Source organism: Ammospiza caudacuta, chromosome 1 (genome assembly GCF_027887145.1).
Source record: "Ammospiza caudacuta isolate bAmmCau1 chromosome 1, bAmmCau1.pri, whole genome shotgun sequence".
Taxonomy (NCBI): Eukaryota; Metazoa; Chordata; class Aves; order Passeriformes; family Passerellidae; genus Ammospiza; species Ammospiza caudacuta.
In genome coordinates, this window is record NC_080593.1 from 22,171,865 (window position 1) to 22,189,495 (window position 17,631).

At 36.0% G+C, this 17,631-nt stretch overlaps 1 protein-coding gene across 3 annotated transcripts in view; it reads right to left on the reverse strand.

The window, feature by feature from the left end:
• Positions 1 to 17,631, reverse strand: part of ABCB1 (ATP binding cassette subfamily B member 1) — a 48,471-nt gene that overhangs the window by 22,348 nt on the left and 8,492 nt on the right. For all 3 annotated transcript variants that reach the window (XM_058814958.1, XM_058814951.1, XM_058814965.1), the window contains exons 3-11: positions 13,814 to 13,976; positions 12,899 to 13,014; positions 12,087 to 12,147; positions 10,646 to 10,793; positions 7,740 to 7,812; positions 3,918 to 4,109; positions 3,075 to 3,246; positions 1,828 to 1,952; positions 884 to 1,055 (exon numbers count right to left, since the gene is read on the reverse strand). In XM_058814958.1, the coding sequence (XP_058670941.1) occupies positions 884 to 1,055; positions 1,828 to 1,952; positions 3,075 to 3,246; positions 3,918 to 4,109; positions 7,740 to 7,812; positions 10,646 to 10,793; positions 12,087 to 12,147; positions 12,899 to 12,990 (1,035 nt within the window). In that variant the 5' untranslated portion in view covers positions 12,991 to 13,014; positions 13,814 to 13,976. The remainder of the gene's footprint in view (positions 1 to 883; positions 1,056 to 1,827; positions 1,953 to 3,074; positions 3,247 to 3,917; positions 4,110 to 7,739; positions 7,813 to 10,645; positions 10,794 to 12,086; positions 12,148 to 12,898; positions 13,015 to 13,813; positions 13,977 to 17,631) is intronic.

Below are 17,631 nucleotides of genomic sequence, written 5' to 3' on the forward strand. Positions count from 1 at the left end.
TCATCCATGTCATAAAAACATCGTTTGAACTACAACACAATTTGCAATAGAGCTTGCAAATACTTTGAACAGAATAAATTACACATAAAGTCATGAACTTCACTGAACCTTCCATATGCCAGCCTGTACAAAAGGTTCAAAAGAGCCAAAACCACATATCAGAGACATTTTCCACAAGCTTCAGTGATTCTTCAATGAAACAGGTAGTTTAAAAAATATACAAATATATGCATATTGTCAACTGGCTGGGTTTCATCATGGTTAACAAAGTTATTCTTCTTCCCCTGTTTTCTTCATATTTCATGCAAAATTAGAATGGTTTCCACATCAAGAGAATAATTTAAGCTATGATCTAAGTGTTATGGTTTTCTTCCTTCAGTTAGATGGTGAAGTATTTCCTAGTCACAAGTATGTTTTTACCCCCCCAATTTCTAAAACATACCAAGAAGTGATTCCAACCTCTCATGGTGCAAAACATAAGCAAACATTAAGAAAATTATCTACTTAGAGTGCACAACAGCTAAAAAAAGGTATTTGTTTCTGCACCCTGGAAATGTATTCAGACCTCTGAAAGCAAATAGCAACTAGAAAAGATCTTGCACTTCAGTTTTTGGTTGAACTGTTTCTATATCAGTCTGGTCTTATGAAAATCAGAAGATATATAGGATTAGTTGAAAATCATATATGTTTTAATTGGGCTCATATAGATTGTGAAATCCTACAGAAACAACATGTAGGCTTCTGTGGTGAGAATCTTTTTGTTAAGAAGGGAAGCTACTTTTCCAATTTTGAGACACAATTCTTATTACAGTCAAATACACACTTTAAGGTTTGTTCTTTATTATTTCTCACTGTCACTGAGAATTTACTCATTAATACTTACTGTGAGAACTTTGCCAATAGTGTAATCATCAGTTAAGACCAAAGTAGTTCCATACCAGAATGCCAGTGCATATGATGCGTATATTAGTAAGAAAGCAGCACCCATAGAAATATTAGCTGTAATAGCCTTTCTTATTCCCATCCGTTTAGCATCTTCTAAATTTTTATGATATCTGGAAGAAAGATAGAAGTTCAAAGTAGACACACACTTGTCCCATGGCAGACATCACAAAAGCTCTGTAGATGGATTAGAAAAAGAATGTTTACAAAGTACAGCAGTTAGGTACATAAAATAGCTAACCCTAAGACTGTATAAAGGTAAGCCTGATAGTCAGGCATGGAGTTTCTAAGGCAACCCCTGAAAATGCCAACATTAGTCAACTTGGTGTATAGAAAAAAAAGGGCATTGCAGGTCAGAGACTGCCATTTAAGTTGCTTCTATAGATCAGTGAACTTTTATTGTGAACCACTCAAGATTAAAGGTTAAAATATATCAGCAGATCTATATTTTACAGTACAGCGAAAATAGAGATACTGTTTGTTCTCAACTGAAAATAGAGATACTGCACCTTCTCAACTACTGAGTAATCAGATTAGATTATGCAATAGTGTAGTTTCAGATTAGATTACTCAGTAGATTACTCAGATTATTTATAGATTACCAAGCATATCATCACCTCTTCACAGAACAGAGGTCCTTTTTTGTCTAAAGCTCTCACAGTAAGATATTTGAAGTCGTTTGCATACCCCATAATGCAGAGACAACATATCAACTCTAGAAAAATAACTGATTGTCTTTCAACATGTAGCAAACCTTTTAACAATCTCTCATTAACTAAAAATGCACAAAGCACAAGACTCTCAACAGAAAATATACAAGAAAATCTCAAGCCATTTGAAGTGAGTATTTTAATATCCAGTGATGGAAGCAAATACTGCTCTTACCTTTTAATTTCTTTTTCCTGTCCTCCAAAAGCTATTACAGTACGGATTGCTGCCAGAACTTCTTCCGCAACAGCACCTGCTTTTGCATATGCAGCCTGTTCTTTGTCAGTGAAAGCAGAGAGAACCTAATACAGAATCAAGTATTTTGACACATGAAAACCAGAATAAGCTCAAGCACTCAAAATGGCTTTTATCACAATTAGTGTGTTCCAATATGAAGCGTTTTGACTATACTAGGCACGGGTGCAGAATGTCCAATAATCAAATTCCTAAGTATGCTGTGAATTCAATCAAATAATTCCACATTGTAAACAACTAAGGCCTGGATTTTCCCTTTTCCCCCAGTGCAAGAGATAAGAGGAGTGCTCATAGTGAGCTGCTGTGGTTTTCCCCAGGCAGACCTCCTTAGCTCATTCTCATCTCTGGCTGCCTTAGCCAGAGGACCCTGTAGCTTAAACTGTGAAGAAGTGGCCACAGTCTGTGAAGACACAGCCAGTTGACATACATGGCACATACATCTCCAATCCTACCTTTTCTGCAATATATTTACTCAAGACAGTGACAGCTTTAATGATCTTTGAAATATAAGGGAAATTGAATACCGTAAAAGTCTGAAGACTTTAAAATATAATGCACTGTGGTCCCATGGAAATTTGGACCTTTTCTCATCTGGGTCTGTACAGAATTTCTTACCAAATTTTTTAACAACTATGCAAAAACCTCTGTGTCTGAGACAAAGGGTTTTTTCTAAATTATTCTCTTATTTTCCAGGAGGTGCAATTATTTCTTTCAAGAGAAAAAGTACATATACGGATGTAAGTTAAAGATTTACAGATGTAGATTCTACACATATATCTTGCTTCTTTCTCTGTATGTGCAATATTAGCAGAAACAGCTTCAAACCAAACACGTCTACCCAATCTATGGAAATTATAATATTCAAATGACATAAAATTACTGAATTGTAGAATGACCTTGGAAGGGATATTAAAGATAGCTAGTTCCAGCTGCTCTGCCATGGGCATGACACCTACCACTGGACCAGGTTGCTCAGAGCCCAATCTGACTTGGCCTTGAATGAGAGGGTACTGATACACAGTTCACCTAAGAGCTTATGCACCTAAGTGTTATCTAAAGCTATAATTGCTCTAAGGACACATTCTAATACTAAGAGTTACAGATATGATAGATATATTTCAATATCTGTCATTAATATAAAACCTGATGCTGTACATATGTTAACTTACCTTTGCCCAGAGGGCTGCTGAAAGTCCCAGGACAGGGCTAACTGCTAGTATTACAAGGGTTAATTTCCATCCTCTTATGAGACCAACAATAAATCCTGTCACAAATGTTGTTAGTGCTTGAACAAGCAATCCAACCTTGTCACCGATTCCGTCATTAATCTTGGAGACATCACTGAAGAACAAATTACAGAGAGGAAGAAAAATGCAGAAAGCACAAGAAAGATTTCCAGTTTTGTTACATGTGAAAGACAATCTTTATTATTCAATTACTGCTCATTACTGCTCCCAATAACAGTTTTCTTCAAGGTAAAGCATTATGTAGTGTGGCCAAGGAAAATTTCATATTTCTTGTGAAATTGTGATGCTATAAACCTGCTTTTGTCTGAAAAAGTTAAAATTTTTTTCTATAGAGCAAAACTACTCTCACTTTCTTAATTCCAGAGTTTTTATCAGTTTGGTATTTGTGGGCTGTTTGGAAATGAAAGAAAAGGATTTCATATAGGCAATGTTATGCAGTTAAAGCTGTACACATTGCTGGGCTGAGCCAGCACCTTTTTCAGTCCTCAGTGTGTCCAGAAAGGAACTGCTTTCTCCTCATGGGGTAATAACATAGGCTGGGCTTTAGTCATCCTATGAGTTCAAGGGAACTTTACAAAATGCTTTTCTGACATCTTTGTGACAGTCCTGTATCAGAAGTACTAGCAAGTCAGTCCCTGACACTCTCCATGAGGAAACTTGAAAACTTTGTTTCACAGTGAAATTGTTTAATTTAAAAATAAAAATTTTTAAGTCCTACATATTTCACAAGATCAAATAACATTCGAAAAGCTATGGTGTACTTACTCTAGAAGACGAGTGTTAAGTTCTCCCACATCATTTACATCAAACCATCCAATTTCCTGTCTCATAATTGCATGAAAAAATTTTTCTCTAATTTTTTTTATTTGCCGACCTGCTGCTAAGGTCCAGAACGAAGTCTGAATATAAGCAGCAAGGAGAACACCAGCTGCTATTCCAGAATAGTAGTATGCATATCTGTAAGGAAAACAAAAACAAAAAAGGGCAAGATTCTCTGAAATCAGGTTAAAATTGGTTTAATTACTTTGCTAGTGCGAATTTATCATGATGCTTACTTTTTCTGTGTAATCTGAATTAGGGTTTATATGCTTGTACTAAAACTTACACTTCACTGTAAAACTTGCTGAGTTTTCCATGAATAGCATTAAACATCAGAATGATCTTTTTTAAAATTTAGTAAGTTTTTTCTCATAAGATTCTTTTAGAACTGTATTTCTGATACAATACCCTTTTCACTTGAATCTGTCATGTCCATAAACTGCCTAGCATTTATAACATACATAGACAGACCAAATCACATATATGTATAGCATATACACATTTAAATCATAAACATGCCTGTCTATGTAAATAAATAAATAAATAAATAAATAAGTGGATGGATGCAGTAAATATTTCCTGATTTGACAATACAGCATTACTATAATGACAGCTACTGAAAACAAATGCCATTAGATCAAAAATTCTTTGGATCTCTTATTCATAACTGATATCTTACTTTTACATTAATTCAGCCCTGTGCTATGAGCAGGGTGTCAAATCCAAACCAGGAGTATGTGAACCACGATATTTCTCAGACTGGGAGTAAATCTGAGTCACAGCTTTAAACTGTTTAAAAATAATAAAAATCAATTTTGATTTGATGAAGAATTACATCAGAATCAGTCATAATGGAACTTAGAACTGAATTTTAAAAATGTAACTTAATGGATTTCATTTTCAAAACACAACTAAAATCAATGATTAAATATTTATGATGTATATCACCTGCAATTATAAGAATAATGTATCTATATAAAAGTAAACCATTAGCACAAAGCTTGACTCATGACGTTTTGTGAACTCTTGTGACCTTCACTCTTTCACTAAGTTATCCATACTGATTTTATAGAATTTTAAAATGAAACTTGGCAGGAGAACTTTCAGGAATCTGTGTGCAAATGCTCTGCTCTAAGAGAGAATGGCTTTACAAATTAAACTTCTCAAATTTTGCTCCAATCTGTCTTGTGGCTATATCATACAGTTCGGTTAGGGACTTCGAAACTGTACTCATTATGAAATTCACTTAATCAAAAGTGTTTAATAAAATCAGGTTAATGCCTAACAGAAAGCTGGTTAGTTGAATATTGACTTCAATTGCATTTGGCTCCATTAAAAAAAAGGTTCTCAAACTACAACCAAGAAACCGATTCTAAATTCAGCAGTAATTACTTTAGACAAAAATTACTTTATGACGCTACATTTCTTCAAAGAATTGATTTATGCTTGGACTTTGTTTACTGGCAAATCATTTCCAAAGGGATTCATGGCTTTGCCAGATTCCAGATTTTGCCAGATGCTGATGAAATAAAGTCTGTAAATTCACTGCTGTAACTTATCAAAGAGTAAATGCACATTGAATTGAAAAATAATAGTTCTGTTTCTTTTGGGAAATCGTTGTAGTTTAGGTAAACTGTTTGAGTAACAAACTCAACTAAGTCCACATGTATAGTTCAGTACTTGAACACACCCGTGTGAGAACTCTGTCCTTGCAAACAGTTTCTATCATTATTTGACCTGCTGGCAGGCATTCTAGAGAAACAAGGAGCTGGTGCAAAGAGCTTCGTCACACCAGTGAAAATGTCAACTCAAGGTTCTATTTAGAAAGCTTGGGAAAGAGCACCTATTCCCATGCTGCTATTAATATATTTATTAGTAAACAATCTGTTTCTAAAGGGAAACTAAGGCTGCTTTTTATTCTTGCTTGTACTTTCAGAATTAATTTGTGGTGGGTTTGGCCCTGGTTGGATTCCAGTTGAGGACACTACAACTTTCCTTCTTCAGCTAGACTAGGAAGAGAAAAATATAATTCAAAGCTCATAAGTGAAGGTAAGGACAGGGAGAGATCACTCACCAATTAAATAATGGGCAAAACAAATTTTACTATTTCCTATGTAGCAATTTTTAGTAATTTTTAAAAAGCTCTTTCAGAATAAACACGAGACAGACTTTGAAAATGTTGCGCAGCTAGGCATCAAGTGTTTACTAAACACAGAACAGTTAGGGTAACTTCACCCATACACACATTATTTAGTTTGCAATTCTGCCTTCAAATTTGTTTTTGAATCAGTGGGAACAAGTATATACCACTGAACATTTCTTACATTCATGTCAGAGACTGACAGAAATATTGCAGGAGCAAGAAGCTCTCCTATAAAGCATAACTGCCAATTCCCTCTTGATTCATTCTCATTACATTCAGGTTCTTCATTTCTAAGAAACAGCCTTTTCATACCTTGTCCATTTATTTTATGGTAAAGAGCTGTTTGGGTATGTTTTGGTTTGGGGTTTTTTGGTGTAAATAGTCATAGTTTTTTTAATTGAAAAAATTAACTGCTGAAGCTACATAAGTTTACAGTCCACCGTTACCCAAAATTATAATGCACTTTGATATCAAACAGCAAGATTTACTACAGAAAATGCCTTATCTCCTTCTCTTCAAAAAAGATAATTGTCTTGAAGAGTACATCAGACTTTTTTCAATATCTAATGAGGAACAGAGTTCAGCCTGAAGAAAAGAACATGCAGTGGTACAAGAAACACACAAACTTCAGACATCCTGCATAAATCAAGTGTATGGACAATGGTTAATAAAGCTTTTAACAAAACACATCTATTAGCAGATTATTATGTTTCTTCTTATTTGATCTTTTCCTTAAGGAGTTTTGTAGCAGAAGCACCTACTGGCTATTGTCTTCTGCTGTTTCCAGCTCTAGAATGCCAGATTTAAGGCGGCATATAAACTAAATCTGCATTTTCTACAGTCTAGATAATTATAGAATTATAGAATTGTTAGGTTGGTAGAGACCTCTAAGATATTTGAATCCAGCCACTAATTCAGCACTGCCAAGTCCATCACTAAAACTGGTCCCTCAGTCTCACATCCACAAATCTTTTAAACACATCCAGGGATGGTCACTCAACTGCATTCCTGGACAGCCTGTTCCAGTGTTTGACAACCCTTTCCACAAAGATATTTTTTCTAACATCCAACCTCCCCTGGCACAATTTGAGGCCATTTCCTTTTGTCGCTTATTAGCTGGGAGAAGAGACTGAACCCTCTCTTGCTATAATCTCCTTTCAGGTACTTGTAGAGAGTGACTTAGCTGAACTTGATGCTTTGGCAGCAAAGTAGGTAGTATCTGAAAATTCAACTTTTTTTTGCAGATGAATCACCATAGCTCAAGGTATTGACAGATTATAATCAATATAATTTTTTATCATAACAATTACTCTTTATAAATTCAGAGGACGAGAAGAAAGAAGGATGGCAATGCAGATTTCTGGGATATAGAGCACCCTTGAAATATGTCAGGATTGATCAGAGCAAGAGATTACAGGGAAATTGTTGGAAATAGCTAGGAATGTTCAAGAATCTTACCAGGGCCTCAAATAATCCCTTGTGTCAATCTTTACTTACACATATTATTAAATCATTGGTTTTTTATGTTGTTTAAAGTGTGCGAAACATCCTTGGGAGAGGAATGGCTTGACTAGAAATGTGTGACTACATTAGAAAAAGAAGAGGAAATATCAATTTTTAATTACCTTGTCATGTCTTCTTCCAGCTGGCTAAGCATTTCTGCAGTGACATTCATCAATTCATTTACTGAAGAGTTTCCTTAGAAAGGAAGAGCAAGATTTAACAAATCTTAACAGAGCAAGATTTAACAAATTAGTTTTCCTGCATGCTGTTCAGCATATCTGGAGTTGCTACATCTCCTTTTGAATCAAGATGATTTGGAAGAAAGGAGGAAATTTTAATGCACATGAATGAACATTACTAATACAGGGTTTGTCGTAACTCCACTGACTACAAAACTACATCACTGTAATTTGAGATTTAAAAGTCTTCTTGAGCACACACACATAGAGGAACAGAGTGGTTTGGGTTGGAAAGGACCTTAAGGGGTCCACCCAGTTTTAACCCCGTACCATGAACAGGGACACCTTCCACTAGACCAGATTGCTCAGGGCCTCATCCAAGCTGGCATTGAACACTTCCAGGGATCAGGCATCCACAACATCTCTGGTATACATGTCCCAGTCTCTCATCACACTCACACTAAATTGTCCCTCTTTCAGTTTAAAGCTATTAGCCCTCATCCTATTACTACAGGTTGTTGTAAAATGTTGCCTTCCAACCCCAATTTGCTCAGCCTGTCCCCATAAGGGAGTTGCTTCAGCCCTCTGATCATCTTCATGGCCCTCCTTTGAAGTTACTCCAACAGTTATCCTTCTTATGGTGCAGGGTCCCAGAGCAGGATGCAGCACTCCAGAGAGATGTAGAGAGCGTAGAAACACCACCCTCCACGTGCTGCTCACAATTCTTTTGATGCAGCACATGATATTACTTCCCGGGCTGCTAGCCTACAGTACTGGCTCACATTGAGCTTCTTGTCAGCAAACACCTCCAAATCATTCACCTCAGGGCTGCTTTCAAACCATTTTTCTCCCAGCCTATATTGTGCTTGGGATTACCCCAACCCACATGCAGGACCTTGCCCTTTGCCTTGTTGAACTTCATGGCATTCCCAGAGATCCACCTCTCCAGCCTGTCAATTTCCCTCTGGATGCACCCCTTCCCTCAAGCGCATCAACTGCACTGCGCAGCTTGGTGTAGTTGGCAAACTTGCTGAGGGTGCACCAGATCCCACTGGTGCACCAGATCCATGTCAAGGACAAAGCTTGACCAGATCCCACTGTCCATGTCAAGGACAAAGCATTGAACAGTGTCAGTCCCAATACTGACTCCTGAAGAACCCACTCATCACTGGTCTCCACTTGGACAACTCTTTGAGTGTGACCCTACAGCCAATTTCTTATCCACCAAGTGATCCATCCATCAAACTCATGCCTCTCCAATTTAGTGAAAACTGTGTTGATTGGGACGGTGTCAAGTGCTTTGCAGATAGTCCAGGTGGATGATGTCCAAGCTCTTCCCTACACACCAAATCGGTAACCCAGTTGCAAAATGCCATCAAATTTGTCAGGCATTATTTGCCCTTATAAAAGTAATGCTGGCCCTCGTCAATCCTCTCTGTGTATTCCATGTGCCTGCGCACAGTTTCCAGGAGGATCTGCTTCATGATCTTGCTGGGCACAGAGGTGAGATTGACTGGCCTGGAGTTCCCTGGGTCTTCCTTTTTCCCTTTTTAAAAATTAGGGTTATGTTTCCACCTCTTTCAGTCAGTGGGAACTTCATCAGACTGCCATAATATCTCAAATATAATGGACAGCAACTTCCTCCATCCATTCCCTCAGATCCCACAGATGCATCTCATCGGGTCTCATGGACTTGTGGAACTCCAGATGCCTTAGATAGTCTCAAACGTGACCTCCTACAGCAGGCAGTTCTTGACTCTCCCAGTCTCTGCCTTCCCCTTCTGTGATTTGGGCAGTGTGCCTGTAACATTTGCCAGTGAAGACTGAGGTAAAAATCATTGAGCCCCTCAGCCTTTCTGTATTTCAAATAAACAGGTCTCCCATTTCCTTTTGGAGAGGGCCCACATTTTCCCTCATCACCCTTTGATCACTGACCTACCTATGCAAGCTATTCTTGTTGCCCTTGACATCCCTGGCCAGATTTAATTCTATCAGGGTTTTAGCTTTCCTAACCTAATCCCTGGCTGCTTGACAGGTACTCTGTATTTCTCCCAAGCTCCCTTTCCTTGCTTCCACCCTCTCAAGGCTTGCTTTTTGTGTTTGAGCTTGTCTCCTTGTTCATCCATGTAAGCATCCTGGTGTTTCTGCCTGACTTCTTCTTGGTTGGAATGCATTGCTCTTGAGCTTGGACAAGGTCATCCTTGAATATCAACCAGCTTTCTTGGGCTCCTCTTCCCTCCAAGGCTTTATCCCATGGTACTTTACCTAGAAGGTCCTTGAAGAGGTCCAGGTCTGTTCTGCTAAGGTTCTAGATAGTGATTTTGCTGTCCTCCCTCCTTGCTGCCCTAAAACTCCATGATTTCATGGTCACTGCAGCCCAGGCTGCCCTCCAGGTTCACATTCCCCACCAGTCTCTCCTTTTTAGCAAGAAAGAGGTCCAGCATAGCACCTCTCCTCACTGGCTCCTCTATCATTTGAAGAATTTATCATCAACACAAACCAGGAACCTCCTGGATTGCTTGTGCCTGGTGGTGTTGTTCCTCTAGCAGTTATTGGGGTGGTTGCAGACCCCCATGAGGACCAGGGCTGGTGAATGCCAGGCTGTTCCAATCTATCTACAGGGACCTCATCGGCTCGGTCTCCCGGGTCAGGCAGCCTATAGGAGACTCTCACTACAATGTCACCCCAACCACAGTGTATTTCTGTTATAATGAACATGAGCAGCTAATTTGCATCATAGCATAGCATTGTTGTTTCTGACAACTGTATCTCCTGTCAAGGTGTGTGAATCTTCCTTTTTCTGTTTTAAATAGGAGCCATTGATCTTGTCATAGCAGATATATTCTTACCTGTGAAATTTTTTTCTCCAAATGCAACAAAGCTATCAGTCATATCACCAAAAATCATCATGGCAAAAGGGAGACTGCTTCCATGGGCTACTGCCATCACAGTGCCCAGTATCATTAATAATTTATCTGACCAGCTGGAGTATCGGAACTGTGAGTGAGAAGAGAAATTCATTCTAACTGTTGTACTAGAATGCTAACACAATGTTATGTCTACAAAGTCAAGAAAGTAAAGAAAAAGCTATAAATTGTACACCTGCTCTCCCAAATCTACAACTTTATCTCTTTAGAATTACAGTTTAAAATAATTTTAAATATACAGGTATAAATCCTTTCTATATAAGCCCTTATATACTATAAACTCTCAAAACCAGAGAGATGTGGCATTTTAATGCACTAGTATCTCCACCTGAGTAAGAAAGACCATAGGAAAACAAGACATACAAAAATTATGCTTTTTACATTTGCCATTTAAAGTTCAAATTATAAGAAATTTTTATGGTGCTATGATAACTAAGGCAATAATTTCTTTTACTGTAAATTCATTATTATGTAGTTAGAAAATCTAATGTTCCTAATGTACCACAGATATTATAAAAAGGTATTGAAATCTAAATCTTAAATTCTCTCACCATTGAACTTAATAAAGTTTGAGCTCATCTATTACAAAATCATTGGGTTCATTCTGTACTGTAAACTACTAAGTTTACTGATGCAAATTATAGTTGTGTGGTGTAATTATACTAGTGTAAACTGATATAGCAAAACAAAGAAATTGGGCACTGGCCACCATCATGTTTATGTTTGTTATTTGCAGTGTCATTGCTGTGTGTTACACACACTAAACCTACAAAATATAAAATATTTCAGTATGGCTAAGAGAGGACCTAGGATTTACTTGATTAAATATTACAAGTTTGTGGTTTAAAATAAATACAGAAAAATTTAAAGAATCTGGAACCTTTTAGCATACAATTCTTAATTTTAACTTTCATCAGTAGCATGGAATCGCCCTTTACTGCTGACACAGGTGATTGAATAATGACTCATGGGGATAATTAGTGTGATTAGTACCTGACTGGTAATTTAGAGGACAAGACCACACTCAGTGTAGGTATGTGGCCATGCTTCTCACTGTGAACGTGGAAATTCCTATCTTTCATAAAAAAATATCTGGTATGGGTGTGTTTAGGATGATGATTTACCAAGGGAACACTCCTAAGAATACTCATCTGTAAAAGACATCTTCTTTAGTATAACTAAACCCACAAAAAGAACAGCTTGATTTCTATACTATAGTCAATATTCTGTATCATGAATACATTTGGTAGAGACAGTATCATATATTCAGGATGCTAACATAACTGTAACCATTTTTGATTACACTTTGAAATGTGCCTATGTGTATCTATATGTAGACGCATATAGAGAGAATAAACCTTACCAGTGCAAATGGGCTCACCACCTTAGGTTTTTCCCCTTTCTTCTGCTTCTTCTTTGCCTTGCTAAAAAAAAGTGTGGTAGTTTTAGTGAATTTTAAAGGAGACCTAATTTTGCAGAAATACTAATTCAACATATAAATGCAGTTCAAATATATTATAATTTTGAAATCATTTTACAGCAAACAATTGTGTAAAATGAACATGATTTACTGGGCATTCTTGAGATGTTTCTGTTTAAAACTTCAGCAATGTAAGTAGCATCATCTCCTAACTTCTATAAATTTAAGTCATGTTCTTCCCAGTTCACCCCTTCAAGGATGAAGCAACATCAGTGGGGCTGGTAGTTCCACTATCTGGTCAGGGAAGTTGTGAACTAAAGCACTGTATAGATTTCAAAACAGAAGAGAGGAAAACTTTTGTACATAGTGGATAGGGAATAGATTACATGTTCAAGGTATGTAAAATGTTGATTAACCACTGTACTAAAAATTTTAAGATAATTTTTAGTAGATGACATAAATGTATCCAATATTTCCATTCCAACATAATTTCTGTCATATTTTAGAATTGTTTTTCTAGTCAATACTGAGAGCACTTAGTCCTTTAAAGGAGAAAATAAATAGCCCTTTTGCATGAAATGAATGTGCCAATCAATGCTACTCTTATGTTGATACAAAGCTTTCTCTTACTAGGTCTTCTTAGCAAAGTAAGTTACAATAAGTTTTAAAATATGAATTTCAGTAAAATATAAAGCAAGGTAATGGACTCTAATAAGCTTCAATACCTAATGTTTACTATATTTAAGAATACTTACTGTTTGTCTTCAGATTCATGACCCGGGCTGGAGGCAGCGATCTCATGACTATTCCCATCTGCAGTATACTTCTTTTCATCTTCAGAAGGCATTTTAAATTTATTGAAGATAGTTTCCTGTAAAATTATATTTGACTGAGAAATACAAAATCTTAAGCTGAGGAGAGCAATCTCAACAATCATTTGTTTGAAAGAAAAATATGGCTACTTATTATAATCAGTTAAGTTATTAATATCATATATTACAAAGTGAATATTCCTAATGCACAAGTATAAGCATATTGAAATAAGTCCAGAAGTTTGGAGTTTCCTTACAAACATTTATATTCTGTATTTAGCCATTTGATATCTCCGTCATTTATTTAGTTTCATTTTAATGATATAAGAGTAACATTTTCTGCAATGCAGCACAGATACACAAAATAAATGAAAAATTAAATGTGTATTTAAAAGAATATGCAGTAAATTAGATTTGTTTTAGTTATCAGTGAATTTATAAAATATCACTGATTTTAAAAAAACCCTCCAAACTACTGACATACCGTGAAAGTTTCCTCCTGGTTTGCGTCTACTCCTCTGAAAAATTATTCAAACCTGAGCAGAATTAATACGGGTAAGGACATGCAGCATGATGGGACTTTGCTCCTCTTATGTAAGACAGACATAACAAATAGCTTTCTCTTGGATTTTTTCCCACTCCAATAGCCTCATTTATCTTGGGTAATGAAATGTATGCACTTTGGACTGTACCTCCCTTTTCCTAAAGGGAATAATACTATCCCTTGAACGCCTGCATAGTTCATTGTCACCTGGGAAAACAAGCCTGAATACTTTATTCTTTCACCAGGAAAAGTTCCCTGTTATAGGCACTGTTGTTTTGATTTTGCCCCTTAAACTGAAAGGAACTCCCCTTTACCTTATTAGAGATGTTGCTGAATGCTTGAAGTAACTGTTGCACTTAAAGATGAATCCATCCTTGAATGCACAGTGAGAATGAAACCAGGTAACACCAAAACATTGTTTTAATCTTTTGCTTCCTTTCCCATCTTCTAAATCTAATCCAGGAGAACATTGCCCATCTAGCATGAAAGAAAACAGGATTTTACTACAGTGCATATAGTTCCTCATTTGAGTAACTGCAGAACAGCAAGATGAGTTTCAGACTCAATTTAGAAGTGTTTTGGAAATAGCTCTGGTTAGCAGAAATGTGCTTAACTAGTATTCTGATTTTTGAATGTATGTTTATATTCTAAACAGTTTGAAATAGGCCATTTGTTCTTCTGTGGAATGTTCTGTTTTTATCAGTATCTGTAGGCATTGCTTCAATGAAAATAACAAAAATTTTAAACACTTAAATAAATTATTTGCACTTCATAACCCTTTTTTCAATGTATGTATTAAAATAGACATGTTCAACGCTTTTACAGAGGTAAAATTTATGAAAAATTAAATAAAAATACTTGTCCTAGAAGTTAAAAAGTTTTACATGAATTTTCTTGTAGTTCTTCTATCACTTTACTCACACAAAATTTACTTAATCTGATAATTACCCAGAAAAAAAAAATTGTTTCTTTTTGTTATGCATGCCTGTAATCTCAAAATGTTAGTGAAGCAGTATTTTTATAATATTTTGGAATAGAGATAGTCTTATCAGATTGAGAATTACTTTAGAAAGGGTAGTTTATCATTGCCAATCGAGAAGAATATAAAGAGTTAATAAGTATTATATGTTTATCAAAAGTCATTGTGATGTATTTATATAGAAGTCTATCCACAGCAGTTACTGGGAATGCTGGGTTTTAACTTGTGTGCCTAAATGCTTTCCTGGACATGATCTTAATGGACTGGTCCAATTATTTCAGTGGGAACCAAAAAAAACCTAAAGTAAGTAAGAATCCTTAAAAAAAAGTCAATTGCTTAAAAAAAAAAAAAAAGAAAAGGACTAGTATATGCAGTTCTTTCACAACTGTTTTGCCCTAAATGGAGAACAATGAGATCTGTCAGAATGTTCTGTTATCTCATTGCCATGTCTCAATGCTATTGCAGTGCAATCATGATAAGAAACGGAAATAGAGATAAAACACAAGAGCAATTTTTACCAGAGTTTCTATTGCCTGCATAAGTAATGCAAAGAAAATGAAACACATCTGTTTTTATCACACTAGAAGCTGAATCAACTAAATTGATATTAAAAAGTGGGAAAACAGAAGTATAGTATTTTGCATCTACTTAATAAGATGCAAAATTCTGTAACTTCTCTACAGCTTCTGTAGTTTGTTCAGTGACATAGCTCCACAATTGCAGTGAATTTGAAATCAGAGAAGATAATTAGATTTTCTTTTAATCTCTCATATCTGGTTTAAAACCTATAATTTGGGTGAAAGTATACAATTTCAACCTGAAAAAGTTAAATCTGTAAAATAAAACAACAGCAACAGAACCTGAGGCATCACCACTGCACATTACCTGAGTATATGAAAATCATGTAGTAGCTGATTTACAACTAAAATCTACAAAACCACCTAGAAACAATATAGGTGCCAGTCAACCTAATCCAAGGAGAAATACTTTCTCATCCAAAGTCTGGTGACTGGTTTTGCCCTAAATACATTAGCAGGATTCATAAAGTCAGTGTTTGAAAATTCAGCTCAGTTATTTGGTTACATCAACAGCTTACCCTCAGCTTTAGCCAATCTTTGATACCATCAAGGGGGAATTTTTAATTCTATCGGCCCAAGACTTGAAGCATGAAATCTTGTTTAGACATTGTCTGTATCAAGTAGACATTGACTAGAAGATAAGTAAGGATGTCTTGAAAGCAGAGTGTCCTGATCATTGAATAATTCAAAACGAAAGAAAAGGGCTATTTTTTGGACTTCTACTTACTAGTCACAAAATTTCTCACAGAAGAGGGATTTAAACTGAGATGACCAATACATGACCTTTGGGCTATTTAAGGTTCATAAACAACTTAAAATTCCTTCTCAACACCGTTTGTTATATTATGATTAGAAGAAGCAGAGATCTGGTAATGTGGGAACTGTTGGAAGATTCAAATCCCTTGTTGTTTCAGAAGCAAATAAAGAATGACTGATAACTTTCATCTACTTGGGCTGTCAAAACTTCTGACCCAGGTCCATTTCAGCCCAATTCAACAGTGGATCAGTGGGATTTCATGAAGATAATGACAACTGCAGCTCAAAGAGCTACCTTTATTGAGTTATGGAGTAATTGTTTTAAGAGATTTTAGACAGTTGAAAGTTCAGTTAAGTGACTCATGAGGTCAGGTAAGTTGGCCTTGTCTAAAGCAATGCCTGTACAAGAGGAAAACTTCTAATTTTACACTAAAAATTACAAGTGGTCATAAGTTTGTTGCACCTATTGGCTAACTACTTCAATGCTCCATCTCCCCTCACAGACATTATTTAGTTGAAGATAGAACAATACCTCTTGGATATTACAATTTCTGTGAAGCTCTGCATCATCAGATGTGTTTTCTATGTGAAAATACTTACATATATTCATAAGGTTTACTTGATCCCCTCTTAGTTAAGATAGTAGCCAATTTCCCTTTGTCTAAAATACTTTTATTGTGTCTGCATTATATTCACACATCTTTTTTAGAATTTTAAGCATGAATACTTTTTACATGTTTGAAATATGATCATAGGCCCCTTGAAATGCTCTGTCAACATTGATTCCATAGGTTGAAGCACAGGTAATTCCCTTCTCTTATATGTTATAAGTGCATGGTTTGAATAATCTCTCTTGGGCTCTCCAGTATAATGAGAGATCGTATTGGCACAATAAACAAACCTTAAATCATTCTTTGAGTCAGTGCTCTTACAGACCATTCACCAGATTTTTCAGTATAACTCTGTGATTTAAGTTGTAGTTTGCATGATCATAACATAATTTTTGGACTGCAGTTAAATTAGGTGTACACAGATCATCCTGTACCATACTCACTATTAATTATTTCAGACTGTTTCCATGTATTTGACTATCTAAATTTACTTATCCATTCCCCTTCTTGTGTCACAATGTATTAATATTTTATTAACAAACTGATCATGAGATATGAGTTTCTGAAGCTGCAGAAAAAGGCATTTGAAAAATAGGGTTCTCAGGTTCTGTGGCTAAGTTTCAACTACATATCATTCTAACAAATAATTTTTGTTGGGAAAATCTCATCCCACAAATAACAAATTGGATCTATTCACTCTGTTTTATCTGATGCAGGCCAGCACATCATAAATTGACAGATGATATTGGAACTACTGACACAGAGACATTAATCTAATAATGATAATCATTGATATCAGAGACAAACTGTTGTGAAATGATGGCACAATGCCTTCAAAATTTTCTAAACAATATCAAGAAAAGCTAACTTTTTAAATGCACTTTTTAACAAAACTAGCAAACAAGACAAGAAACTGAAGCAAATACTTCAATGTCTGCATATACTGTGGCCAGAGAAAAATCACAAAAGCTACTTTTTTCTTCTATTTACTTTAAAGATGGAAAGCTGGATTTTGTAGTAAGAGCCAGGTAGGCAAAATGCTTGAAAGGATTGCAGGAATTATGTAATGATTCCACAATGATATTCAACCCTAGCATAGAACCTGTGAAGAACCTCTGATTTATGGTACTAGAACTCCTGCTTTAGTTAAGCAGCCTGTTAATCAGGGCTGGAAAAGAATAATACTCTGTAAAGCAATTTTGCCAACT